The 26,919-nt window shown below is 37.5% G+C and overlaps 3 protein-coding genes and 1 non-coding gene across 5 annotated transcripts; all 4 read right to left on the bottom strand.

Annotated features, from left to right (window-relative positions):
• Positions 1–156: 156 nt before the first annotated feature.
• Positions 157–6,394, bottom strand: cct6a (chaperonin containing TCP1 subunit 6A). The gene is made up of 13 exons (XM_004076171.4): positions 6,131–6,394; positions 5,558–5,621; positions 4,798–4,932; positions 4,483–4,656; positions 4,107–4,210; positions 3,756–4,026; positions 3,247–3,329; positions 1,893–1,989; positions 1,631–1,778; positions 1,063–1,196; positions 878–980; positions 630–702; positions 157–533 (listed from the first exon to the last, which is right to left on the bottom strand). The coding sequence occupies exons 1-13, from the start codon at positions 6,265–6,267 to the stop codon at positions 461–463; spliced, it is 1,596 nt and encodes a 531-aa protein (XP_004076219.1). The 5' UTR covers positions 6,268–6,394; the 3' UTR covers positions 157–460.
• LOC111948710 lies at positions 3,409–3,545 on the bottom strand. Its single transcript, XR_002874672.1, has one exon. It is a non-coding gene; the product is annotated as a small nucleolar RNA SNORA22 (small nucleolar RNA).
• Positions 6,395–7,056: 662 nt separating the features above from the next.
• On the bottom strand, positions 7,057–13,522 carry LOC101159691 (protein NipSnap homolog 2). Its single transcript, XM_004076169.4, has 10 exons — positions 13,340–13,522; positions 11,722–11,831; positions 11,582–11,627; positions 11,386–11,480; positions 10,542–10,612; positions 9,398–9,538; positions 9,282–9,313; positions 8,924–9,018; positions 8,648–8,731; positions 7,057–8,133 (listed from the first exon to the last, which is right to left on the bottom strand). The coding sequence occupies exons 1-10, from the start codon at positions 13,426–13,428 to the stop codon at positions 8,069–8,071; spliced, it is 828 nt and encodes a 275-aa protein (XP_004076217.1). The 5' UTR covers positions 13,429–13,522; the 3' UTR covers positions 7,057–8,068.
• Positions 13,523–13,872: 350 nt separating this feature from the next.
• Positions 13,873–15,276, bottom strand: mrps17 (mitochondrial ribosomal protein S17). Of its 2 annotated transcripts, none has more exons than XM_004076167.4 (3): positions 15,161–15,276; positions 14,723–14,876; positions 13,873–14,265 (listed from the first exon to the last, which is right to left on the bottom strand). In XM_004076167.4, exons 2-3 carry the CDS (start codon positions 14,843–14,845, stop codon positions 13,948–13,950), a joined length of 441 nt encoding a protein of 146 aa, XP_004076215.1. In that variant the 5' UTR covers positions 14,846–14,876; positions 15,161–15,276; the 3' UTR covers positions 13,873–13,947. The 2 variants fall into 2 exon arrangements, with proteins under 2 accessions (XP_004076215.1, XP_004076216.1); XM_004076168.4 differs by having other exon boundaries at positions 14,723–14,900; positions 15,161–15,264.
• Between the last annotated feature and the right edge of the window lie 11,643 nt (positions 15,277–26,919).

Genomic DNA, 26,919 nt, shown 5'->3' with positions numbered 1-26,919 from the left:
AGAGGAAATGTTCACATTCCTCAGGAGCACTCCATGCTTGTTCCTAAAGAGAGACATCAGGGTGGTCCTTTATGCTCAAGGTAAACTAATTCTCTGAATAACCTCAATTTATGTTGTTGACCCTTTATTACAACCAGCTTCTTAAAGAAAAGCACATTTTGGAGCCAAGAAAACCTTTATTGAGTGGAAACAGAACTGCATGGCAAAGATCAGTGCATCTACCAAAATATCTTAAATAAACCAATTGCTTCAGAGGGAGAATGTGACAAATTCATGAAAAATAAAAAATAAAACCCATGACTAGGAGAACGATGATATAACAGTTGAGTGGCGGTTCCTCGGGTAAGTGCAGCCTGTCCATGAGTGGAGGTGCTTCAGGGCAGGAACGGACAGACTGACAGTCAGGTAAACTGCTTTCCCCTCGAGTAAAACCCACAGCTGCAGCTTCTTCAGATGACCTTTAACCTTTCAGGGAAGACATTCCAGCTCTCATGATCTCATCCACCAACAAGATGTTGCTGGCAATTACTGTGCTGTAAAACAGACAGACATGACAAACATGGTTACAGACAATCACTAAGGATTATTTCAGAATATGTCATTTGTTGTGACTTAGAAATGCTTTCTACCATGAATGAAGAAGCTGTTTCTTGACACTGTAGTTATCCCACACGCCTGCTTCTCCAGCAACCATCGGCTCTCCTGAAAAATGGTTAACATTTTTTAGTGGACAACATTCAGCTGCTTGACCGGTTGTTTTTGAAAGCCTGTGAGAAATGCTGAGTGCTCGAGTCATTTTGATTTCAAAAGCTTGAGTTCAAAACCCAAACAAAAAGACGTGTGGAAAAAGTCGTCTGATCGCAGCTGCAGCTCTGACCTGTGCTGAGATCAACTCCAACAAGCTGACCGGACTCTTTGTACTCCGTCTGCAGCTTCAGCAGGGTCTCTTGTTGGTCATAGCCAGAGTTCTGGGCAAGAACCTAAAGAGGAGATGCATGAGAATCCAAAATAAGAGCCGTGATGCGACACCCGCAGCCTGTGAAGAAACTGAATGTCCTGTACCTTTGGGATGACCAAGAGGGCATCTGCAAACGCCTGCACTCCCAGCTGTGCTCGGCCTTTGATGCTGGGCTTGTGTTTCACTAGAGCATCTGCAACAGCGACCTCAAATGCACCTGCACCAGGCACTACACAACCTGAGGAGAACACCACAAAGATGAACTCAAGAACAAAGAAAAAAAAATCTGAATTGTTTTCAAACAAAAACATTAAAAAAATTGAAATTTGTCCTGGTCATCTGAATACATGTAGGAAAACGAAGTTCTCCAACTGCAGAGGAAACGACCAGAGTCATTGTAGCACAGGTAGAAGATACCAGAGAGAGCCACACTGACATCCCTGGGTGTTCACTGTGCAACCAAAAGTATGCACCTTCAACATGGTCATGATACTTCATGGTTACTGGAATCTGAAGCAGCATTTTACAGAATGATGCACATCACAGTAAAGTGTCACGCGTAACCATGCTGTTGTGACGGCAGCTAGTTTGACAAAAATGAAAACTAAAAAGCCTTCGAGTGCATAATAAAAATAGTATTACCGTAACCAAAGTCAAGCTTTAGTGTCTTACCGTCTTCAATGGCGTTCTTGACCGCCCGCAGACCATCCCTGACAGCGTCTTTGATCTGTGTGAGGGTGTGTTTGTTGGGGCCCTTCACCAGCAGTGTGACTGAGCGAGGGTTCTCACACTTCTCAATGAATGTGAATTTTTCCTCTCCCTGATTGAAAGAAAACAAAGCGACATCTGCTTCAACAGCTTACTGATAGTAAGAAACGTGTGATTTTATCACAGCAATCATCCAAAACACAGGGAGCTTTTCACTGATGCTCACCAGTGTGTGTTCATAAACCAGCCCAGCGTGTCCCAAGCACTCAGGGGTGAGGTCATCAACTGAATTCATGGCGATGCCCCCACAGGCGAGGGTGAGCCTGCCAAGAGAAACGCGTCACATGTAAAACTCTATGATCTGATGTGAAGATCAAGCTCCCGCGTCCTGTTGCCAAATTTAATGCAAACCAGGAAGTACTAAATGTTGCAGTTCCTTAAAAGGACAACCAGAGGCCGGTGTCAGAGTGGAGCAACTTCCCCAGTGAACTCCATTTTAAAAAACAAGTATGATTTTACACCACAGATACACGTTTGATGGGCGGGGGGAACAGCAATCTATGTGCCTGTCTTAAGTCAGGTTTAATTTTTACCACTAACTCTTCAGAAACTGATGGCTTGGGTCGGAGATTGATCAATCCACTGCATTCATGTCTGTGGTCAAGTCTGACATAAATATATGAAGTAAAAATTAATTTAGAAAGGGAATAATAAATAAAAAATGATTAGAAAGTATGTGGGATTGGTTAGTCTGCAGACCTAATCTTTAATAAAGCAAAATGTTGTAACAGTGGCATCAAGAAAGCAACCATAAGCAACCAGAACTGCCTCACACCTCTGCCTATGATAACTGCTTTTATGGGTTTGTGAACAATCTCATCCATCTTGGAGTTCATGTCATCCCTGGAATGCTGTTAGACCTTTAAGGTTCACCTAAAAGATTTAAAGCAGCAACTGTCACTTTTGTTAAAAAAACAAATTTGTCATAGCCTGAAAACTTTAGCTTCCTCTCAAATTTGAAGGACAATTGTTTTTTAAATATTTTTTCCTTGTGTCCTAGTAAGTAAAAAGCAAAAAAAAAAAATACAAAAAATGCAATCAACAAAAGTACGTATGTTATTTTTTTAAATATCCTTTTGCTTACATGTTCATTTGGAGAGTATGTTTTATAGATAAAAATGCTTAAAATCAAAGTTCCAAACTTGTCAGAAGAGTTTTGCTTACTCACGTTTATAAAGTAAAAACTAAATTTAATCCCATAATATTTTTCCCCCCCTTTTTACTACTCCCATCAGGGGTCACCACAGTGCATCACCCCATAATCTGCACGTGTGATTTGGCTGCAGTTATACAGCAGATTGCCCTTCCTGGCCAAACTTTTACCTGGATTTGGGACATGGAAGCACAGGAGAGTGCCCCCATGTGGTTGCAGGAACCTACAGCACCTGGAAGTCCTGGACAGTCTCCTATTCAAGGACCAACCAGGACCAACACCGCAAAGCTTTTCATATCAGATGGGGTTGGGTGTGTCCAGGGTGTTACCCAAATGGAAAAAAATAAAGATTTAGCCTTCTGTTTACCTCTCCATGTTCCTCCTCTTTGCTCTACGAAGGGCAACAATGCCTTCCTTTGCAAGCGCGTCCAGCGACAAAGGGTCAATTCCCTACAAAACACAAAGAAAATGCTGCTATTATCAAATACATACAAAGAATTTGTTCAGTCTTTAGTATCTGGATGACAGAGATTATTCTGATCTGTTGAATACATGTAGGAGAGGAGGAGACTGTCCCAATGCAGAGGTACAGATCAGAGTTACTGTAGCACAGATAGAAGAGACCAGGGAGAGCCACAGCAGCATCCTTGGGTGTTCACTGTGCACATAACATGAAAGTCTAAAATATGTGACCAAAAGGAATAATAACCCATAGTTTCTCCCTATATAATAACTATGAAATAACACAAACAATTCCAAAGACACAATTGACATTAATATATTTTAAAACCAGTAAAAAAAACAACAACACACTTTTACTGTCTTAAATTCAATTAGCAAAATGTCATTTTTGAACTTCTAATTCTGTGACTTTACCTTCTGGTTAATGACAACAAAGCCCTTTTCATCACTGGAGCAGACTTTCTTCTTCAGTGCGATGATCTTCTGCACCCGATCCTCAATAAACTTCCTTTCAGCACCAACAAGCTTCTCTCGCTCCTCTGCGCTTTTGTAGAAGAAGCCGGAGTTCACCTCCGTCTTCTCATACTCCAGGGAGACGTTGCATGTCAGCACGTAAGCATCTTCCACCCTCTTCTTCATGTCTGGGTGACGGGCTCCATGGTCCAACACCAAACCTCTGATTAATCTGAGACAACGGGAGGGAAGATCTTTAGTAAAATCTCTAAAAATTCTGTGTTTATTTGTTAAATTTAGGCTGAAACTCACTGTGTGTCACACTCAGTCTTATGCTTCATCTCCATTATTTCCACCATGTACAGGTCAGTGGGCTCATTAGGCTTGGCTATCGCAAGCACTGCATCTACGACAGCCTGCAGGTAGAAAACATCACAGGCAAACATTTATCACAGCGCAACAGAAATATTTAAGATGAAAAAAAAACAAAAAAGGTATTTATTAACTGAAACATTCAAATAGTTACTAGTGGATACTTTCCCCAATAACCGACTATGCTGTGAAAGTTTCAAAGGAGTAAAGCTATCAGGGAAAACAACATAAACCATCTATGTTCATCATAATGGAGAAAAATAAAAAGTTAAACTCTGTAGCTCCGCCCACAACTGCCTGGTTCCTCATTTCTCACCTCGGTGAGCAGATCTGCCAGTTCTGCATGCACCTTCGTACGCAGAGAGGTACGTGCAACATTGACAAGTATCTCTCTGTCCATTTCCCGAGTAACTTTAAGCTCCTCCAGAACAGCCAGGGCCTTTTCCTTTGCTGCCTCAAAGCCCTCAGCAATGATTCTTGGATGAAGGCCCTGAGGTGGAAATTCAGAAGAAATGTGAGAGGTTTCTGAGTCTATCAAAGTGACACACCCGCTTGAAAACTACAAATCAGCTAAATTGAGAGTACTAGCAAGTAACTGCTTCACGAAAATGGCTTTTTCACCCAACCTTACCTCTGACACATAGAGGTCCGCTTGCTTCAGCAGCTCACCAATGATGAGAACATTGGAGGTGGTTCCATCTCCTGTGATGTCGTCCTGGGCCGTAGCAACCTTGGCAATGAGGGATGCTGTTGGGTGCTGAATTTGCTAAAAACAACACAACAACATGAAGTTAGATGGGATGGAAAAAAGCCCAGCAAATGCACAAGTCTAAACTATAAGAATAGTTAAGTCCTGCTTTTTAATAATCAGTTTATAGCCACTATCAAGATTTATGCACTTTGTTTTCTTAAGTATAACAGAGTTACTGTATAATACAAAAAAGAAGAATTTCTCTCTTTTTTCCTGTGCACACATGGTTAAAGACATTTAGTTTAACTAAGTGACATAGAAAGCCTTTATGACCTATAATCCTGATTTACGTCTTTGAATGGCAAGGGTAAAAAAACACATAGCATCCATTGATTCAGGCACATTTAGACTAACTAGTAAGGATTTGGGTTCAATCTGGGATCTTGATTTGTGAATGGAATTGAATTGCCACCGTGACCAAGGCAACAATCCACGGCCCAAATGAAGGGTAACATCCAAAAGAAATGTTGTGACTAAACTTTTGATTTAGTGCTCAAATCTATGCATATTGGAAACAAACGGAAAAAGGATTGACAAAGTAAGGACGGAGAGTTAAAAAGTAAAAACATACAATACTTAACCCCAAGTAATGACCCACATATTTAAATAATATTAGATTTTAATCATTGCATTTACTTACCATCTCGTGTAATAAGACATTGCCATCTTTGGTCAGCTTTATATCTCCAGCACCAGAGACAAGCCTGTAGGGTCAAGTGTCAAAGTTATTTTTTATATATATTTTAGACATGACATGCATGCAGCTCTCTTCCTCCTAGTGGTATAGAATTTCAATTTAAGCCAAAATACCGGTGACAAAGAGTCATTTGCCTCCTCATCAACCTCACAAATACAAGTTGCATCTGACTGACCATACATTTGAGATTTTGACTCAGAAGTGTAGCATCAAGCTTTGCTTGAGCCGGCAGATCTGATGCTAGCATGCTAACGCTAGCTTAGCGGTCGACAGTAGGGTTGCCATGACTAGGCAGGGCAACGTGCACTCAGCGGTCCGTTATTCAATTAACCAGAAGACGTTCACCCAAATGAATTGTGATATTAAGTATAAAACAAGTTCTTATACACCTAACAGGGTTTTCCACTTTCTATAAAGGTCGGTTGCGTGGACACGAAGTGAACAGTTTCCTGAAGAAAAGCTGCTAATGTTAGCACTAAGTTAGCATTGCAAGCGTGCTGCACAATGGAGGCTCACATCTTCATGGTCCCCTTCGGTCCGAGATTACTCTTTAGTACATCCTGAAGCCCCCGAGCGGCACTTATGTTGACGGCGAGGGCGGCCTGAGCTCTGGCCACCTCTGCCTTTGGGTTCAGCGATTTTACGGCAGACATTGAGCAACACAACCAGCAGAGTTTGGAGTTTGAAGAATCTCGCCGGCGGAGTTAGCACTGCGCTGAGTAAAAGGGGAGTCGGCTTCCAGAATGCTCCAACACGTGGTCTCGTGTTTGCTTCAGGTACCCACCAAAAAATAAGAATTGTCCGAAAGCACCAAGATTCGACAAAAATTTAAAATTTGGAATATTACTTTAGAAACAAATAATGTTGAGTTGTTGAAGCATATAAAACAAACACAATTTTGTCAATTAATGCTGCTTTAAAAATAGAAAACTACAACCGCTTTCTTGTTTTTTTTTTACTACATGTCCAATTTCCGGCGTTCAGTATAGTAGCATGAGTCGCACCTTAAGGAAGTCATTCTCAACCTTTTTCAATGCCTTTTTGTATAATAATTGAACTTTCTAACCAATATGATGAAGTTATATTGCACATTTTACAAATAGTTTGGAAAAATATGTTAACACATTAAATATGTATGCAGTTATTAAAGTTGTTATGTAATATGAAAAAGAACATGTTTACTGCAAAAAGTTGCACACCAAAATTTTGAATTTACTTATTCAACTCATGAGTATTCGATTTTTACAATATTTTTTTATATGAAGTACTAGTTGGAGTCCAGCCAAGTAGTGGTACGTCTGAGAACCACTACTCTAAAATGTATCTAAAAAGTATATACGAATGTTTTAAGTTTAACTAATAAATGCATGTTTGTAAATGAAAAAAAAAAACAGACGTCTTTTAAGACAACACAATAACATGCATAAAAAGGAGTGAAGACATTTTTTCATTAATCACAAATTTAATTAAATATGTACAAGTACTTAAGCACTGCATTGAACATTAACCACACAAACGTAACTTATTTGTCTTCTAATTTATCAACAGCAGAGTTTTAAGAACCTTACTTGTTTGTAAAAATGAAGTAACTGAATTTTTGGCTTGTTTTATAAATCAACTATGTATATTTCTAGTCTGGCAGTAAAAAAAAAAAGACCAAAAAAAATCACCTCCAATATTAGAGCACACAGTCACCAACCTGATGTAGATTTCCTGATTTCAGATTAAGATGAACAGCAGTAGTTTAAGTTTATTCAAACCTATTTTCTAATTATCATATTTTCTAACTATCTCCTGTCTTTCAAATCAGAAGGAGCTAGAAGTCTCATTTGGAAGAATTAAAAAAAAAATGAAGAACTAACAAAGGCAGATAAGGAGAATCTTCGTGTTTTTAATTGCAGTAAAAACCATTTAGTCTGCCTTTGACACATGGGACACGAATGTAGTTTAAATGACAAAGACCTTTATATTTTTGTCACAAATTTAGACATCCAAATTGTTTTTTCAGACATATAACCATTTAGTCAGAATTGGACGGAAGCCTTAGAAACATTGGTTTTTTAACTGGACATAAGAAGATAACCAAGATCTGTAACAGTTAAAAAAATTCATTTGACAGTAATAATTAATACTGGCTTTTCCGTGAAGTGTTTTTGTGGTGATATACCTGAGCTAGTTACTTTAACAAAAAGGAGACAATGATTTGTTTTCCCAATTTAAAATAGCAGTCACTGTTATTTAACATTTACAGATCAGTAACCTGTTAATAATGTAACACGAATAGTTTTGGAGATATCCTTTGTGACCTAATTGAAAAAAAAATACATATGTCCACACAGAAAAGGGGGGAAAAAACAAAAATGGAGTGATCCATTATTCCAGGTCGTGCATACTCTGGCGGCTACAGATGTGTGGAGTTGTAGAAATGGCTGCTGTTTGTCCAGATGTTAGAGGTTACTTCAACGGTGAAGACTTCATGGGGATCATTATCCTGGACTCCATGTGCTGAATAAGAGGGACTGTGGGAAAAGAAACGAAAAATACTGTTGACCATCTAGCATGACGCCTAACAAGCATCAATTCAAAAACATGGAAATCCCTGTAAATATGAGGAGAATCAGTTGTTTGTCTTATTAGCTTTCATTTAAGTTGTAATGAATTCCCTAGAATCTACAACTCATGAGTCACATTTTAAGTAAATTCTAGGCAGCTTGTTCAAAATCACAGTTTTACTGCCATGCGTGTATTAATAATCCCACACAAACTAAAAATGCTAAACATCTGAAAGATTAAATATCGAAAAATGAACAACGTGCGCTTTAGAATGTGAACAATGATGTAAACACCTGAAAATAAGAGTCATGTAGCCTTCAATTCAAGTCACCATTGTAAAAGAATCAACCCTAGCTTTGGTCTTTCACACTTGGCACAACTGAATCTCAAGCATATTTTTGAGAATATTCCTATTTTTTTAAATGACATTTCAATTTTTTTTTTAAACAAAAACATTAAAAGATGCTAGCTTGCACTTACCGGTGTAATAAACAACCTCGTCCCAACCTTCTTGCTGCCAGGCTGCATTTCTGGTCTCGTCTCTAGACTGAAGGTCTTTGTAAGCTGCAGCAGCATGTGTGTGGATGTTGGTTAGTGAAACTCAAAATGCACATCATGCTACAAATATTTGACTTTAAATAGTTTATCAGGTTCAAAGCTGACATTGCAAGCAAAGTAAAAAAAAAAAAACATTTTTAATGTAAAAAAAAAATGTTTTTAAGTTTTTCCAAACAGGACTTTGAAAACTCTGCTTACCCCACAAGTGATGAACGGTGTAAAGACTTCCAATCTGTGAGAAAAAGCCTCCAACAGCTTCTTGATTCTTCTGACGAATCTCAATTGCACGAGCCCTGAAATAAAATAAAAAATAATTATATTTATATATGTGATTTTAACAAATCTGTCAACTACCATACATTTCTTTGTTTTTTATAATTCGAATAAAGTGTGGGAAGAATTATTTTTTCAATATTTCAGAAGTTAGCGCTCTGCAATTAAAGTCTTTTTTTTTATCTTCTTGGTTTTATCACCAAAAAACACAGACCAATAATGAAATCTTAAAGCATAGATTTTAATCTTGGAACAGTTTAAAAACATACGTTTGGTAACTTACCAGTAGTTTCCCCACTCGATCATGGTTCCTGGCTGATTAGAAAGTAAACCAGATTAGAAAAAAAGGAAAAGTTGATTCCTTCAACAATAATGAAGAATGCGTTCCCGGAAGTTTACCCTGAGCTGGTAGGATCTGAGTTCATAGATGTTGGGTCCTGGACGGGGGACAGGTTCGTTCCAGAAGCTGAACTCCAGGAGCAGCTGATTCCTACGAGACAGAAGCATCTTCCCTCTCTCCTTTCTGTACTCCATAAACTCCTACAGGAAATACAGAACAAAAGGAACCGCATTTGATTACGTCTGTGCCCGCAGACCTCAGTGAAGACAGAAAACACACAACTAACCACTAAGGTTTTACTAAAAAGAAATGGTCCCAGGCAGTTTCAAAACCTCTTCATTACAACTGACTTAAAAAACAAAACATCCATCTCCAAAAACAAATGTAAAAAGATAGGCTTATTTTTAAGGTATAGTACCAATCTACATAACAGCGTGTTTTTAATGATTGGACGCAAGCTTTGCTGAAACATAAATAGAATAAAATTTTAAAAAGTATTTTTACGTTGAGATTCGTACATTCTGTTGCACCATCTACTTCACAGTAGAAAAAGAAAAAAAGAAAAAAAATATTGGCTCTGGGACATAATGGTGAACTTTTCAAGTCTGAGCCTTAAGTAAATGGAAAACTGGTATGAAAATAATAAGTAATGTCCGGATTTCCTCTAATAATCAATTAAAAACTATTTAAAAGCTAATCAAGATTCCTCAAGTAACCAGTTACCATCAGAGAGCTGTTAATAGTACAACGTAACCACCTGTTGACATTTTCTGATAATAATCTGGAAAATGCAGAGATGGAAAGATTCTTGCTAACACCCTGGTGTTAGCTTTATGTATCTTTGGTGAGGAGCACTTTAACCGTAACACGGAACATTTATAATCAAAATGACACACACAAAAGTTTGTTTTTTTCTTCAGAAAAATCTTAAAAGACAAAAAAAAATCATATTAGGGTAAAAACTGAAGGGTCAATGCTGATAAACACCAACTTTATGAGAAGATGAGTTCACTCAGTACACTGATCTACACTGTCCAAACTTCACGGATCATTCCAAGTTCAACCTTCAGTTAAGTTACAGTCAAACCTAACAGATCAAAAAGGGAAATGATTCAATATTGCTGCGTAAGTTTAATCAAAGAGTGCATTAATATAGAAAGGTGCCAGCTGCATCCGAGCTAAACTAATCTGAACCCCTGTTACCTTATTCTGTTTGAGTTTGTTCATGACTTCGGTGAGAGCCGGGTATCCTCCCCGATATCTCCAAAGGTGAACTAGAATAGAGAGGAGCAGAAGAGCCAAAAATATAGCAGCTCTGGAATTCTGGGTTTGGTTCCTTTGGAGGAGATTTTCTACTATTTTATTTGTTTAGTATATTAGAATCCTCAAAATACATGAAGAGAGGACATAACACATACACACACATGCACACATACAAAAGGAAAAAACTACTAAAACATTAAATGCACAATATTTAGTTAAGTAAAAAAAATGCCATAATTCACCTCAATACAAGGCAAGACAACACTAGAATGCTAATCTAATTTGTGTTTTGCATATAAAAGTTTTATAGCATTTTAGGTTGTCTTTACTGACGACAACACTAACACTGTAACCAAAACACAGAGGAGAAACATGTCAAAGAAATATAAGGGCCTTAACGCTTTAATAGAAATTAAAATCCTTTTAAAAGAATAAATGGTAAGTATGCCACCTGCAGCTGATCAAAGCACAACTCCTATCAATACAATCGTTTTTATTTTTTCTACTGATTTTTATAATAAGAAATAACTTTATTCAGGAAAATATATCGTCTGTGCATATATCTGTGAGTTGTTTTTTTTAACCTACCATCTAGTTGCTGCTGTAACTTTTGGAAATGTGTAAAGAAGAAAATATGATAACTTCTCTATCTTAGCAAGATTTCTTTTAATTAAGTTGATACTTCCTTCAGAGGGACTAATTTTCATCTTTTATCAGATGAAAGTTGTAGGATTATTAGTTAAATTAACACCAGTATGTTTATACATTAGTTCTGATGTCTTACCTGCCTGGTCCTGCTCCCCATACCATGTGTTCCATGTGCCCACCAGTTCAGAAGGATATTCCGGGTTAGCGTGAATAGAGGGCAACACAGCCTCACTACACACACACAAATGTAAACATTGTAAAAAAAAATAGATATTATCAGCGATAAAACATTGCATAATTAAAAGCCAAAATATTTAACAATAAATTCTTACCAAAGTTCATTGTAGGCATCAAGGCACTCTGGCTTTACATTGTGAACTGTAAAAGGAAAACAAAAACTGATAATCAAAGTGAAAAATCCACACCTAATTAACAATAGAACTGCAAAAGCAGAAAGGGAGAAAAATCCTACACTGGATTTTGTACAAATTTTGCTCCTCCTTCTTTGATAGCACATTAGAGTGAGCATCTTTTCTGGGGTCAACCTTTCTAATGAAAAGAGATTTGAATCCTGAGAGGGACCTGCAAAAGAGTACATGCATTTGATTACTCAATGAACCAACAGGTCAATAATCGCACAATTTATTACTGTAGAAAAAAAAAAAAATTCTCTCACTGTCAACACACTCAAAATAAAAGAGTTCTTCCATATTTGTTCTGGCTTTAGAATCTGTGGTGAAGTTTTCACAGGCTGAAAATGTGTCAAATCCCCACTCCAATGATCTTTTGATCCATTTAAAAAAAACGTGGTCTTTATCCCGTTTTTAGGCTAAAAAAAATAAACCTGTGTTGTTTTCTAGGACATAGTTTCTGCAGACCAGCAGGGTTTCATTCGAAATCCCCCTTTTAATTGTGGGTGGGATTCTTGGCGCAGAGTAAGCCTCCCGCCCTTTCCCATCATCCCTTTATTTACACTCTTTTGCAACAAAAATGGCAAGCAATATTGGAGCCAGATACCAGCTCAGATGAGGAAAACACAGACGTGGGTGGATCTATTTGTCTGCAAGTGGATGCATTAGAATCTCAAGTGGAGCTTGCCTTTTTAGTTACTACGTCACATTTACAAGCTTTTTCCAATGGCGTTTTTTCATCTGCTCCTGATTTGAATGAATCAAAATTTTAAACTTAACTTTCTTTATATAGCCTATGTCCTATGTGAGAAAAATGCTACAAGAACATATTGAAAACACCAAAAACACAATAAGTTGGGTGTTTTGCGGGTCCTTAAAGATTTAGTCTTTTGTGTTACTTTATTGATTTGGCTAAAGTCTGTTTGTGATCAATGATTTCTACTCAAAGTACAACTCAAGATTCTTGTGAAGATTCCAATCAATCTAGATCTATGTCAAGGGGGGAAAACCCCATAAAATATTAGCATCCATCTAGTAAACAAGGTTAATAAACTCAGTTAAACATTCAAGTTTACCAAGTCTGCAATATTTCCAGCAATTTGGGTCAAAATTCTTAGTGTTTCTAAAGCAACAGAGCGTTCCAATTTTGTGAATGCTGGAGGAGATAGGATGAGTTACAATGAATTCTCAACTACTGTTGCTAAACAACGGCGGAACTTTTGAATTGTGTTGTTTTTTCCAGACAACGACATTTTGTATTCATTCAAAATACACAACCATGAAATCCAACAACTACCCATTTTCTTTTCAGACCTACTTTCGAGGAATCATCCTCCTCAAATGAAATAATAAGTTCTGCCGAACTACAAATCAGTTTTGACCTTGACGTTAAATCAACTCAAGGCTAATAAACTACGATTTATTCATTTTTCGTTTGCCTGCGCATTAAATTATCTCATGGGAATAACAATTACGAGATGACAGTTCCGAACAAAACAAGCGTCATCGCTTTATGACAGGGGAGGGCAAAACAAAATAGCAGAAAGTTAGCAATTTTACGGCTAACCGGCTAATGCTAGCTGCGTTAGCACATCGATTCGGCCTCCCAGCATCCCAGAGTTTGTCATGTACACGTTTAACTAACTCAGCAAATAGATGTTGCACTCGGCGAATACTAACCGCGTAATTGTCACCGCTCCATTGATGTGAAGAACGGTATTTGTCTTGTGAAGGCCTTTGCCCACTCTCTGAAGGATTCGGGTCGCCATCTTTGACTGACGCGCTCGTGAACGGGTGAAGGTTTGACACGGCGGAGTAGCACGGCCCGGCCTCCTCCCGGGCCAGCTGACACCCGAACGTAACCGAAGCCAGCAAAACGTGGTCTGCTTTTCAAACACAGGGGTACCAAAAGAACAAAGACGTGGGTTTTATCTGACACTTTTTAGTATCGATTTTAATGTGTTTCCCCAAACTAAAAACACGTTTTATGAATTCGAGAAACTGCAACAGTTTCCCCCAAAGATTATTAAGTGTTTTCAGGTATTTACCATTTTATATAAATATATTTTCAGAAAATTGATAATTAGGGAAAACATAAACATTGCTAATGTTTCATTCTTTTTTTAATTTATCTCATAATTCTGCTGGAAACAAAATCTATCAAATGCAATGGTAACTGTTCTCACTCTTTCAAAATGAAATACCAGAGCAGGTTGTTGTTTATAAATGTATTTATTTCAACCCTTCAAACAAAAACATTACAATAGAAACAAAGAGTCAGAATTCTCTCATAATGAGGGAGTTTGCGCTGATGTGGAATCCCCTCCATTGGAAGTAGCAGAGATGTTCAGCTCCTGCAATCTTTCTGACAGAGTCGTCCCCTCTTCGATTTGTAGATCAGTCAGAGGCTCCAAAAACTCTGTTCCTGCAACACTTTTTCCAGTCAAAGGGTCGGTTACCCGACCGACTTTATACACGATCTCAGCCAGTTCATGCTTCACATGCTTAGATCTGGGTTCCAGGAGAGCCTTGAGAAGGACAATATCGCCAACAGTGCACTGCTGCAAAGCATCATGGGCAAAGTAGGTCTTCCGCTTGTTGTAGTACTGGAGAGACAAAGTATTTATATTAGTTTTGCATAAATACATCATAACTAAAGGATTCACCCCCCCCCCCCCCATTTCTTTTTTAAAGGTTCAAGTTTATACAGTCCAAACAAGAACTATCATCAGGATGTGACAAAGTTTGTTAAAGACAAGAAACTGTTTTCTTAATCGAGAACTGTAATAAAGTTTTAAACGTTAGGGATCTATTTCTTTTTGGAGTTAGTGGTACAAATTTGCACATTACCGAGGCTAAAATAGAAGTTGAATTAGTACACCTACAAGTATTTAACTCCATTCAACCAGTTAACATGATCCAAATTAAAAAGTAGATATAAGTTTAAAGTCTGCAGCTCTTAGGTCACACTTGTTGTACTCTGCTGTTGTCTTTGTTTACGTGTGTAAAACATGGTTAGTAAATTTTGTATATGAGTATTAGCAGTTGGTGTTCATTGTTTACCTTTAACAAGTAGGGATCAAGAACCAGTCTTGTAACCCTCACTTTGGCAGTTTTGCACATCTTGGTTCCTATTACTTTGCCGATGATCCACTTGGCATGAACTGAAGCGTGTTTGACTGACATGATGATTCTGTTGAACGTTACTTTAAGGACTCTGTAGACAGGAAAAATTTGGATTCTTAAAAAAAAAAGACAGATAGATACTCCACTATAAGTTTGTACAAAATAGTAATTTGTAGCTGTATAAACACCAGTATGTCAATATATGTGTGTGACAAAACGCAATTAACAGAAAACGAGAGTTAGCCTTGGCTTTGGATCATCATGCTAACGTCATTAGCGAAAACGTCTTGTTTATATTCATTTTAAACACAAAATTGCAGCTTCTCCTAATCCTGACAGAGACTGAACACATGAATCATTAAAAAAAACACTTACTGGACCCAACTAAATGATATACGTTTAAAAGGTCAAGAACGCTCAGTTGAAGGAATCTGTCATGATCTGTTCGGCTTCTACTGATGACGTAAAGTACGGCAAGCGGCGATGCTCAAAAGTCTAGCGTGCAACGCTTAATAGAGTCATATTTTTCTCCTCTTTTTCTGCGTGTTTAGTATTTGCTGTTAATGTATACCTATTTTGAGATTTTCTAGTTTATCATTTCTATGGTAAGCAACTTTAGAATTCCCTCAAACAAACTCTTCAAAATAAGTTTTGAATTTCCAGTCACAGTGGTATAATTTGTTCGTCCACAAGGTGACAGCAAAGAAAAAAAATATATATATATAAGTAAGTAAATAAATAAATAAATAAATAAATAAATAAATAAATAAATAAATAAATAAATAAATAAATAAAAGCACACTGCCCAAAATCTAAAGAAGACATTTTATGGTTGAAATTATCAATCACAGTTCAACATAGTTGCAAAGATAGTCTTGTTGAAGGAGATCGTTTTTTATGTATTAAATTGTAGTAACTTCATAGTTGTTATGGCCATCCAGCATTATTTGAGGAGATATAATGCAATTTATTGTTGGTGAACTGTGTGCACAATAAAAGTCCAACACAAACCAGTATATTTTTATGCAGAAGCTACTTCAGGTTGGCTCAAAACCAAACATGATTTCATCCCGCATTGGATATTATCCTCATGGTGTGTGTTTCAGTCTAACGAGATGAAATTAAGTATTTTTCCTAGATTTTTCTTTGACAAAGTTACAATATATCTATTTTTGTATGTTTAAAGGGATAGTTGAAGAACATTTGCCATCTCTAAAACCAATTCAAAGCTTTATAAAATCACTGTGACTCCAGTCAGTGCTGTGGTCTAGTGATCTTTGGTGTGCCAAAATAACAGTCGTAAATGGAGAAAATGAGCAAAGATGCATCATATCACTTTGTATATAGTCTCCTATATGAGCAGGAATGACTGCAGCTCAGAACCAACCACAAGCAGATCAGTCTGGTCTTAATCAGAGCCATGTTGTAGTAAAGCACAGGTCTCTGTTTTCCATTTAAGGCATTGCTGCTTCGATTTGACGTCTGCCAGAATTACAGCACTGGCCAACTTTAGTCTCATTCATTCAAGAACACTGAGACAATTCACATTAAACCATCTGTTTTCATATTGTTCACCAAAGTTGTCTGATAAATAACGTAAGACTGACCTGACGTTGAGCAGTTTGGGCCAAAATGTTAATACTACACATACCCACACCCACAAGTATGTGCAGTCCCAAAGCACATGTTTCTATCACCAAACACACACACACGCTTGGATACTCACAAGGTTATGGGATACCGTCGGTTTTATTGCGCTTTTACATGGTAAGAAAGCACAGAGGCAGCTTCAATGCATGATCTAACTCATCAAATCTGTGGGTGAGCTTCTAGCCACACATCAAATGTCTATATTACAATATTTACCCAAAGATAATCACATACATATGAAATCGCAAACACAGCTAGTGTTTGTATATGTGAGTGAGCTGACACAGTCACTTATCAGCTCTGAATCATGTGAAAACACTGAAGCTGTGATGTAAGGCAGGCCTGATAGCATGGCCTGTGAGAGCACACGTCTGTTTTCTATGATAACACACTGACCTCTTAATCAGCAGGTTTTATATTTTAAGTATGGCATGTTGGAATGATGTTGGCCTAGATTCTTTAGTTTAAGTTATTAGCCTCCCGATACGACATTTTTCTAAAGATTAGAGTGTTTAGTTAGTATTTTGGTATGACTGAACGAGTTGGCCTCTAATTTTTCTTCTAGGAACCTGTTTGTACAATTTAAAGTTTCAGAACGTTGATTTAGATGTAAAAATGGGAATTTGCTCATTTATTTTATTGATTCTTACTTCCAATATGGGTCAAATCGCAAGCTAAGGTCAACATTTTTGCACCCACTTTGATTGGAAATAATGGAAGGCACGCCATCAAAGCCTTTGCATATTGTTCTCCTTTTACCCCTGCATGTTATCATTGAATCAGTCCAAAATCAATATTTTTCCTGAAGATGCTGCATTTTTTTACACACTGTAATTGAATGACAAGGAATCTCATAATCAACATAAATATGATCGATGAAAGACCAAAAAGTAGATATTAAATTTATTTTCAATTGCAGAAAATAAAAGAATAACGATTTAAAATAATTGAAAGTTGGCCTTTGTCTCTCTTTTACCTGTAAGGACTTCTTCTCAGCAAGAATGTGTGTGAGAGGTGAGAATGGTAACAGCTGTAAAGTTTTGTCCCAACATACAGCATTCTGTCTTCTCCCTTATTTCCTTCAAACGGACCAGTACACAATGATTATCACAACACCATTAACAGACTAACATCCATAATCTGTTAGGTAGGATTTAGGAGACCAAGTGAAAGCAGAGACAACTATCTTTAATATTTGCCTCAACAAGAGTGGAATTGTGTGCAAACAGAATTGACTGCTAAATTCTTAAAAAAATACAGAATCGTGTCAAATGCGTGGAGCGTTTTGGTAATCCACCTTATAATAGAAGGAAATAACATGGAATCTGGACGAAAACATGCTTTAATTTTGATTAAAATTCATACATGTATTGCGCCATTTGATGTACCTCGTGTAAAACGCAAACTTAGAGAAATGCTGCATTCATTTAGAATATAAATGGATAAATCTTTGGTAAATTCTTTGATCAGGGGTCGATCATTCTACCTTTGTGCTAATTAAACCAATCTGAGTTAACCAGCAGACCAAATATGTCAGAGTGAGAGGAGCTTTAGGCTTCTAGTGGATAGCATTGATGATAGAGTTATGCTTTTGGAAACAATGGAGAGGTCTCCGCACGGCCAAATGTGGAATGAAAAAAATCAGCAAATGCTTTCTCCTCGGTTCCTGAGCTTATCTCAGCTGGATAAAATGTGAAGTAAAGTGATGAAACTTGTTATGAATGTATATTTTAGAAAATCCTACACATCACATGTTTCTGTCTTAAATATGGACTCGATGTGTTACATGTCATTGTAGGCACATTACTGTTGCCATGAAAACACCTTACAAATTACAGTAAGTCACAGCTAACAATGTGGTATTGCTTAAGACAATGTGCTGCAAATTAAACATTGGTAATTGAGAGGGATTCAGACAAAGTCCCTGGGCAGTGACATCATCTCACCCCGACTTCATCGCTGCTTTCATGACCCTATAGTGTGCATGCTGTAAGTGGATACTCCAAACAAAAGAGTGTCAAACTGTTAGGGTTTTCTTCATTGTAATTTAATTTTGAGCATCCTTTGATAGTACCTGTGCAAGAAAAGAAGAAAGTAAAACCCCCTGTAAAGACTTTTACTGTTAAGATAGGACCAACAAATGAAAAATGACAATGTGGTTATATTCATCCATCCATCCATCCATCTTTCTCCGCTTATCCGGGACCGGGTCGCGGGGGCAGCAGTCTAAATAATCCAAAATGTAATATTTGTCTTTAGACATTTAAGAACACAGACACACACAAACACACACACACAGCACCAGGGAGCACAGGTGACCCCGGCGTCATGCACACATTTGAGCTCTAATGAAGTCAAACGAGTTGACTGACCCAATAGTTTTCATAAATAAAGAATACACCGATAGACATTGATAGATTTTTGACTTTGTATTTAAGTTTATTTTTAGTGTAATGTTTTTTTCTACTTTTTACATAGAAGTAATAAGGAACTGCTCCCTTTGAGGCCAAAATGCTTTTGACAAAATGCTTCCACTTGTCCCTTATTCTGACCCCACTTGTTGGTTGTTGATTCCTAACCTAACCTCCAATCACACTTCAGAGTCCCCACAAAGCTCGTAGGCCTTTGCAGGGTCAGCGATTAAGTCAGTGTTCCTGACAAGGTAATAAATACAAGTATACATACATACACATGTGTACAGCTGTTCCAGTTAACACAGTGAGGCAACATCTATTTAAGAACAATTAAACCAAAACCGTAGTCTTAACCACAGTCAGTTTTATCCTTCCCAGATATGCTAAGTAAAAATGTTTTGGCCTTCGTCGTTATATTTTAGAGTAATGCTCCTTTTAAAGTCAACAGAAATCCCAACAACCTCAACATGGATCTCTATCACTACACTAACATTGAAACAACGTAATTGAATCAAAGAGTAATGGAAGAAGTTCAAATGAACATTTCCCACAGAACAGTGAAGTCATATAGTTGGCCTGAAGTCTACTGAGACCTTCAGAGATAATTGAGCCCTTTCTCAGAAGACTCAAAGACCCCAATGATCTGACTGCTCTAAAATACCATTCAAACAATAGTCAGCTCATAAAAGAAGCCCGTTGAACCACATCGGCTGTGACTGCAGAACTATTTTTCAGCGTTTACATTTCATGTTTGATAATGCATTGAGCAATCCACAAGGGCTGTTTTCTAGGACATAGTTTCTGCAGAGCTGCAGTAGTTCTTCAGAAATTTGCCTCTGAGTTGTGTGTGGGATCGGAGCAAGCCTTCAAGAACCCAACATCAGCACTGTTCATAGTCTAAGCATTTAGGTCAAAGCTTTAGCTGCCAGAATGTTCTAACTCAGCGTTGACACCACACCTTCTCAAATGTGTCTGATTCTATGTATGGTCAAGAGGACGGGACTCCTCATTGGTCTGCACCACAAGCAGTGCTCATAAATCCTGCTGCCAATGTCTGAGTGGCAGTTCGGTCTAGTTGTCTCGTTTTTTTCGTGTCCGTCTTTCTTTTTTGGTCTCTTTTGTTTTCTCTGTCCTTCTGCAAAGTGATTAAATTCCCCTGTTGTGTTTTGGACACGATTCAAAGACTGACAGTCATGCTTGAGGCATGCATTGGCAACATGTACTTTAACATACTCAATTTCACAGACTTTTATGTGTAGTTAGTGTTCAGTGTTGAAGTATATGTGGAATATGAAGTCATCAATAAAGTGCTCATGCTCTGAAAGCACAGATATAAACTATTTTTTTTATGAACTATTGTTTAAGCCTTTTATTATTTGCATGTCTCAGTTTATTCCTGGAGTAAACTGTTTTCTTGGTTTTCAATGACAAACACTTATGCCAGAGTTTACCAACTGTTATTTCAACTGATAATAAGCCTAGCCTAACAAAAAATGAACATACATGACTTTTTTTACTTTGAATCATCAGGCACATTAGCACAATCTGCTGTCTATATTTTATAGGCAGATGTTTTAATCCAAAGGAACTTGCAAGTTTCATACAATATAGGCCAATGTGGGTTAAGCAACTAGTCCAACAACAAACCTGACTGAAGGGGCAGACCATCACTCGACCCCTTTGAACTTTCACAAAAACTACTGACATTAGGTTAAACACATAAAAGTAAACATTACCTAACATATTTGTGAAGCTGCTTCAGATCTGAACATCTAAAAGTCAATGGACTTATTCAAACACACAACTGTGTATATTATCCAGGCTGGGGTCCGCCACAGGAGACCCAGACTTGGGCCCCTTGTGGCTACCCCCTTGAAGGGTCTTGACCAAGGACTAATACTGGACACAGCTCACCACACCTCCTGGGATTTAAACTCTGATTTCCTATGTATCAGTCCTGCACTTAATCAATTTAGCTATCCAGCCACACTTTCTGATTGGAAGATTGGTGAAATGCTGCAGTCACCTACCTCAACTCCATGAAGAGACTTGTGATTAATTATTACCATACCTTAAACATGGTCACTTCAGTACAGTCTTATAAGTAGTTTCTTTAAAGACAATCCAATATTTTGCTTATGTTTGCTCACAAATCATTGTGCAGCCATGAAACATGTCATTCCCATTAAGATAGCTCCAGACCAGTTAAAATTACTATAGCTGCTCATTGTGTTTAATGTTTTACACTGTTGGCTTATGACCTGTTTCCTCAGTTGGAGTTCAATTTCAACTACACCGAGTTGACTAACTTTTTCTTTGATTGCTCAAATCCTGATGTAACTTCCTTATTGCTTTGGTAAAATTAAGATGGATTAGCCACTTAAAGTCCCCTATTTTGATATGACAGCTCTGTCTTTATTTATGCAGTGGTTCCAACCTGAAAATATTAAATATTTACATATAATATCAGGAGTTAATATTTCTGTCGTTGCGGTTTTTCACATTTTGGCAGGTGTCAACCATCGAAAAACTCAGCACTGCCGAAACAAAATATCCTCCTGTCAGTAATGACTGCAATTACTGTTTGCAAACATGCTGTCATTGTAAAGGTCAGTGGGATTTTCAGACCCAGTAATGCTCATTTGCTCCCAAGTTAAATATAAGCAATCAATAAGGCCTTTGAGAGGAATGTCCTAGAAAAAAGGTGCCAAAAAAAGTTATTAATCTTATTTTCCATTTGATTTACTTTTGTCCATTAACCCTTTGTGACGAAACAGAATCTGTTTATTTCATTCAGACAATTAAAACCATGTAGCTTTATGTATGACTGTCTTTATTTGGACTAGAAACAGTCATGACAGATTGGTCTAATTGCGTATGTGCAGTCAAGCAAGCATCTGGGACTAAAATGACCGTAGGCTGTCTTTGCTGTAAATAAAACTACTGGGAGTTTCTCCAGTTGTCTATAATCTAGAGTTGTTTTGTCCTGATGCATGGAAGTCACAGGGATTGTTGCACCACAGGGTGCAGCCTACTCTCCGCCCAGGTCCACATACTCAGACACTCATGCTGACTCTTCAGGTCATTAGAAACAAAACTATGCATCCCATCATAGTACCAACAGACAACAAGCTGGAAGCGCAATACAGAAATAACTGCTATTCTTAAAAGAGTCATGCTGTGAAATTTGAAATAAACCAAATAAAAGGAGTAGAGTAAAATGAAAATCTATTTTAGGTAGATTTAAAGAGAATTAAAAACCTGGTGGTCTTAAATTTCATGACAGATGTTCCAAACCTCTGGAGTGAAACTGAACAAGGAAGCCAATTTCATTGATAAATATTTCTCCTGCGTGTTGATGTATATTAATTCTTACCCTGAGACCGTGAAGGTTTTATCAATGTTTTGTTTCTCTGATGTTGATGTAACTTCAGCAGCAGTTCATTAATCATTTGTAGTATGAGGAGAGCTATGCGTTGCCCATTCACACAGACTGCCTCATATATATACGTGTGTGTGTGTGCCTCAGTTAATCATGAATCGAGTTCATTCCTTTTGAGATTGAAAATGTCAATGTTGAATATCTCCAATTTCTTTGGCAAAACAAAAACTAACGTTTACTAGTTTAATCTCTGGGCTTATTTAACATTTAAAACCTCTTTTTATAATATTCTATTCCTTTTTATTTAGATGTGGCAACGCGAGTAAACATTAAGCTTTGTTCACACGCGCATGAAAAACCCAAAACTTTACATCAGGGATTCTTGTTAAGTCTGAAATGTTCATACAGGGAAAAACATTTTTTAAGTCCAGAAGACAATCAGATCTCTGTCCTCGCTGAGGCAGAACTTCCAGCCTTTCTAACGGACATTTGCATCAGCACAAATGAGAACCTTGATGAATGAGAACTTTCACTGACATCTTTATCTGCAATGTTTCCATGTTCCAAAACCGATCAACCTAGTTAGTCCATTCAGCATGCCAACAGAAAATATCCCCTCCAATGTTTTCTTTACTAAATAAAATTAGTTTTAGTTTTATAGCTAGTTGTCTCCAACCCTTTTGCAGTTTCTTTGTTTTTTTTTGCTTTAAAAGCAATAACACCACACTAAAAACACCCGATGTTTAATGGAAAGCATCTTTTACCCACACACTGTTTAGTAAAGTTAGGGAAGTTAACAGGAAATCAGATTGTCTTGTTTTCACATCCTGTTATCTGAGATCCTATCTAAAACATCACAGAGGAAAACCTGCTGATTTCTGCTGAGTTCACAGACTCAACGCAGAGCATTCCTGCACAATCAAAAGTCTCTGGACCTAATATTACCCCAGCGGGCGCAAAACTGTCACTGCTGGTGACTCACACAAACACACTTCAAAAGTGCTCAAGGGACCTCTCTGATCTGTTCCATGCCCTCTCTTACCAGGTTTTTCTTGTAGTTCTCCCCACTGCACATTGATGGATGGTCCCCATGTATATCACAGCCCCTGCAGTGTTTGTGCAAGTCGCTGCTCTTGATTTTTTGTTTGTTCAACCTTCTGGGGAGGCAAATCCTCACCTCCTCAGCGTGGAGGGTCATTGAGAGTCAAGAGAGGAGGGCTTCTAGAAATGTGTGACAAAGTTCTCCCTGAAAAAGCTCTTTTTGAAAGTTTTCTTTTTGATTTTCACTTGAATTATGTCTCAATTTCTGTAATTAAACAAATTACTAAAATTAAACAATAATACTAAAGCAAAGATGAGATCATTAAAGTCCCAGTCCAATCATCTTTTTTCAAAGTGTTCCATGTGGTCTTTAAATTCTAATTATGCCGTCTTTGGCCATAATCAAAAAACTTGTGACGCTTTCCAGGGTACAGTTTCTGCAGAGCAGCAGGAGTTCGTTAGAAATACGCCTAGAGTTTTGGACGGGGCCGTTGCTGAGAGCTTGAACAGGACGTCTACCCAGTGTATTTTCTACGTCACAATTATGCTCTTTTTCAAACAGCATTTGTTTTTTTGCTCCTAAATCCCCACTAACCTACATAAAGAAATACTCAAAAATGCACTTCTGGGCCTAGTTTTCTTAATATATGTCCTGCATCATGAAAACACGCCACAAAACATGTTAAAAACACCAAAAACGCATTTTCATGGATCTGCTATGTCTGCCGTCTGAGAAAGTTAAATGCAATCTTCTGTTCACACTGTTCAAGTATGGAAAGATAATTTATTTTAAAGTATTTTATGTCTCACTGCCAGTTTTTGCGGCTGTCATCCGACCAAACAGAACCCGAAAGAAAAGTTTTAATACTGCCTGTAGTTTCATATCTTTATGCTGTCAGTATCAACAATTCAAACAATGTCTGATACAGAAAATGACTGCCCACTGCAAAAGTAATGTGCGATTTGTGCTGTTTTCTATCAAAGAGATTTATATTACAGTCATTTCTTTGCATTGACATGAAATGATACAAATACTATTAACCACTAAAAACTGAATTCATTTTCAGAACCTGCTGCATCCCTTTTAGGATTTCTGGAGCCAACCCAGTTACTGTTACGCGACAGCGGGGTACACCACGAACAGGTCCCCAGTCAGATTCAGCAGCTAAACACTCCAAATGTCTAAAATAATCATAGCAACTATAAAGATTTAAAAAAAAATCTAAAACATGAGCAAAAATTGGGACTTTTTAAGGTTTTGATTCCTGAATTACAGATGGTCGGCCAACAGAAAGTAAAGACCTTTTTTTTTGGTTAACAAGCTCCTGTGTTCCTCATAAGAAGACATTCAAGTTCCAGAGTGACTTCCAGATGGATGCATGATTCATGACTGCCGCAGTTTTGTCTGTTAAGCCTTTTCTGCCTGTGTTTCCTTTCCTGCATTCTCCTCTCCTTGCTTGTTCTTTGCCTCCATCAGTCTGATGTGTGAGCTAGAACTCTGGAAGGCAGCCCCTCTCTTACTGACGCCCATATATAGACAGCAGACATTAGGTAAACCCTAGGTAGACATTAGGTAAACTCCAAACAGCCAGTGCTCAGTCAGCTGCTGTATTTGTAACATCGATACACTTTCTTTAACTTGGCAAGGATGAGGGCAGGTTGTGTGGATGGATTTGTGAACTTGACAGCAGGTGGAGGAAAGAGGCCGTGCTTGAAGTGTTGATGTCTGTCACATTTTATAAGACCTGCGCTGTTTAGACACGGCACTGTGCTGTTGCTGTATGTTTATGTGCAGAACAAACCTTAAACTTTGTTGAAAGGATTTCTGGCAAAACAGCCAGCATTTCTGTGCCCAGTTTGAGAGAAGCAGAATTTGACTTCTACCTCTGGCACATCTGATCCAAGATTGTGTCACGTTCACAATTAAAATACAGAACAATAGAATTCAACACCAATGTAAAGATAGATTTGCCGTTTTTATGAGCTTAGCCACAAAAACGAAGAGAGTACTTTTTAAATTATGAAGGGAATATGAACTGATACGATTTATTTTTTTACATTCCAACTAAAAAACCTCAATCTGTGATGTACAGAAAAAATAAGAAAAATCCAGCTTTTAAATATATAGTCTGCTGTTAAATTCACAAAAACACCTTAAAAGCATTCGTTAACACAAAGGATCTCCTACAGAAAAGTTTTAAGAACATTTCTAAGTCTTCCAGTGAGGTTGTCTTGCCGTGATTTGACAACCACATACAGTTAAAAGGTTTTATTTCAAATCAGTAAACTAAGAAAAAGGGAACACTTTTTATATTTTTGGAATGGTTTCTTGAGGATTTAAAAAAATGTCGGGGGGAAAGAAAAAATAATGCAACTTATGCTTGCAGAAACCATTATGAATGAAAACTAACTAATTCACAGGGTGATGATTAAAAATGTAAATATATTCATTATATGTGATGATGATCCAACATAGTAATCTTTAGTATTGTAAGCAAATTTGCCATCAAGCCCTAATATAAACCTAATGGAAAAAGGAATGATTGCTGTTGGGCAAAAATCATGCTTTAATTTTGATTAAAATAAATGTAAATTTAGAAAAAGAACATTTTGGAGTTTTATTTCAGGACTTTTCATTTTAGTTCCAATTGCACCATTGAGTTTATGTCCCTCAGGAAAAAACACAAACTTAAAGAAATGCTGCATTCATGTGGTGCTGGAATAATCGGCAAAATGACTGTCTGAGTTGGAAAACACACACGAACGTCAGAAAAACAACAAATCTTTAACACAACTTGGATGTAGAATGACTTTCAGCACCTAAACAAAGAGTTATCAATATCATTTATTTCAGCTTAGCGAAGAGAACCATTGGTGCAACACGTAAAACAAATCCTGACTTGATTTGGTTTCCATTCACAAGTTCACAATTATGTCTCACCATTTCAATGTTCAAGTTTCTATTCAAAATCTATTATTCTTTTTATAAAAAAACATTTCTGCAAGTGTCTGATCACCTGCAGGACTTACATGGTTACCCCTCATTTTACCACATTTGCATGACTGCAAACATTGGACAGATCCTCAAAAACAGCAGGACAACTTAACATAAAAGAAACAAAAACAAATCTTATATTCTTTCCTGAGAATGCTGAATTACTCCCTTACAGTCTGTATTCATTTGAGTAAAATTACATTCACATCATCATGAAGAACTGCGTTTGGTGGAAAGTTTCACCTCAGAATGCATGAACAGCTCTGGTTTTTTGTCAGCATACATATTCCTGTGACGCCCTCCACTGTTAAGAGGAGAACATCGGCTTCAGTTCAGTCATGTTTGTGCTGACTTTACTTTAAAGCAGAAAAAAGCTAAAATTCTATATTTCTTTGAAAATGTACATAAAGCTTTAAAGCAGAGGGAAACGTTCCTGATAGTCATTGCATTCCCCAGAGAGCGAATCAGAGGTGCTCATGTCAAATATGCAGCATGAAGTCAATTCAAAAGTATATGAGGAACATATGGCTTGGATTAGATATTTGGAGTCATAATTTTAGGTCCATTGTTTATGCTAAGCCTTGATGACACATTTGTATTTATGGGCTTGAAAGTAAAGCCTATAGATTGCTCTGAGCAAATACTGTTCATT

Source organism: Oryzias latipes, chromosome 14 (genome assembly GCF_002234675.1).
Source record: "Oryzias latipes chromosome 14, ASM223467v1".
NCBI classification, from domain to species: domain Eukaryota; kingdom Metazoa; phylum Chordata; class Actinopteri; order Beloniformes; family Adrianichthyidae; genus Oryzias; species Oryzias latipes.
Note: the sequence above shows the minus strand (reverse complement) of the source record. Positions and strands in the feature narration are given on the sequence as shown.

Excerpts from the sequence above, each read along its gene's own strand:
- cct6a (XM_004076171.4), bottom strand. The coding sequence starts at position 6,267 with ATGTCTGCCGTAAAATCGCTGAACCCAAAGGCAGAGGTGGCCAGAGCT. Across the intron at positions 4,027-4,106 it reads AAGACTGAGTGTGACACACA|ATTAATCAGAGGTTTGGTGT; the intron begins GTGAGTTTCAGC and ends CCGTTGTCTCAG. Across the intron at positions 1,990-3,246 it reads AAGAGGAGGAACATGGAGAG|GCTCACCCTCGCCTGTGGGG; the intron begins GTAAACAGAAGG and ends TTCTCTTGGCAG.
- LOC101159691 (XM_004076169.4), bottom strand. The coding sequence starts at position 13,428 with ATGGCGACCCGAATCCTTCAGAGAGTGGGCAAAGGCCTTCACAAGACA. Across the intron at positions 11,832-13,339 it reads GGAGCGGTGACAATTACGCG|GTCCCTCTCAGGATTCAAAT; the intron begins GTTAGTATTCGC and ends ACTCTTTTGCAG. Across the intron at positions 8,134-8,647 it reads CGAGGTTGTTTATTACACCG|TCCCTCTTATTCAGCACATG; the intron begins GTAAGTGCAAGC and ends CTTTTCCCACAG.
- mrps17 (XM_004076167.4), bottom strand. The coding sequence starts at position 14,845 with ATGTCAGTCAAACACGCTTCAGTTCATGCCAAGTGGATCATCGGCAAA. Across the intron at positions 14,266-14,722 it reads TTGATCCCTACTTGTTAAAG|TACTACAACAAGCGGAAGAC; the intron begins GTAAACAATGAA and ends TTGTCTCTCCAG.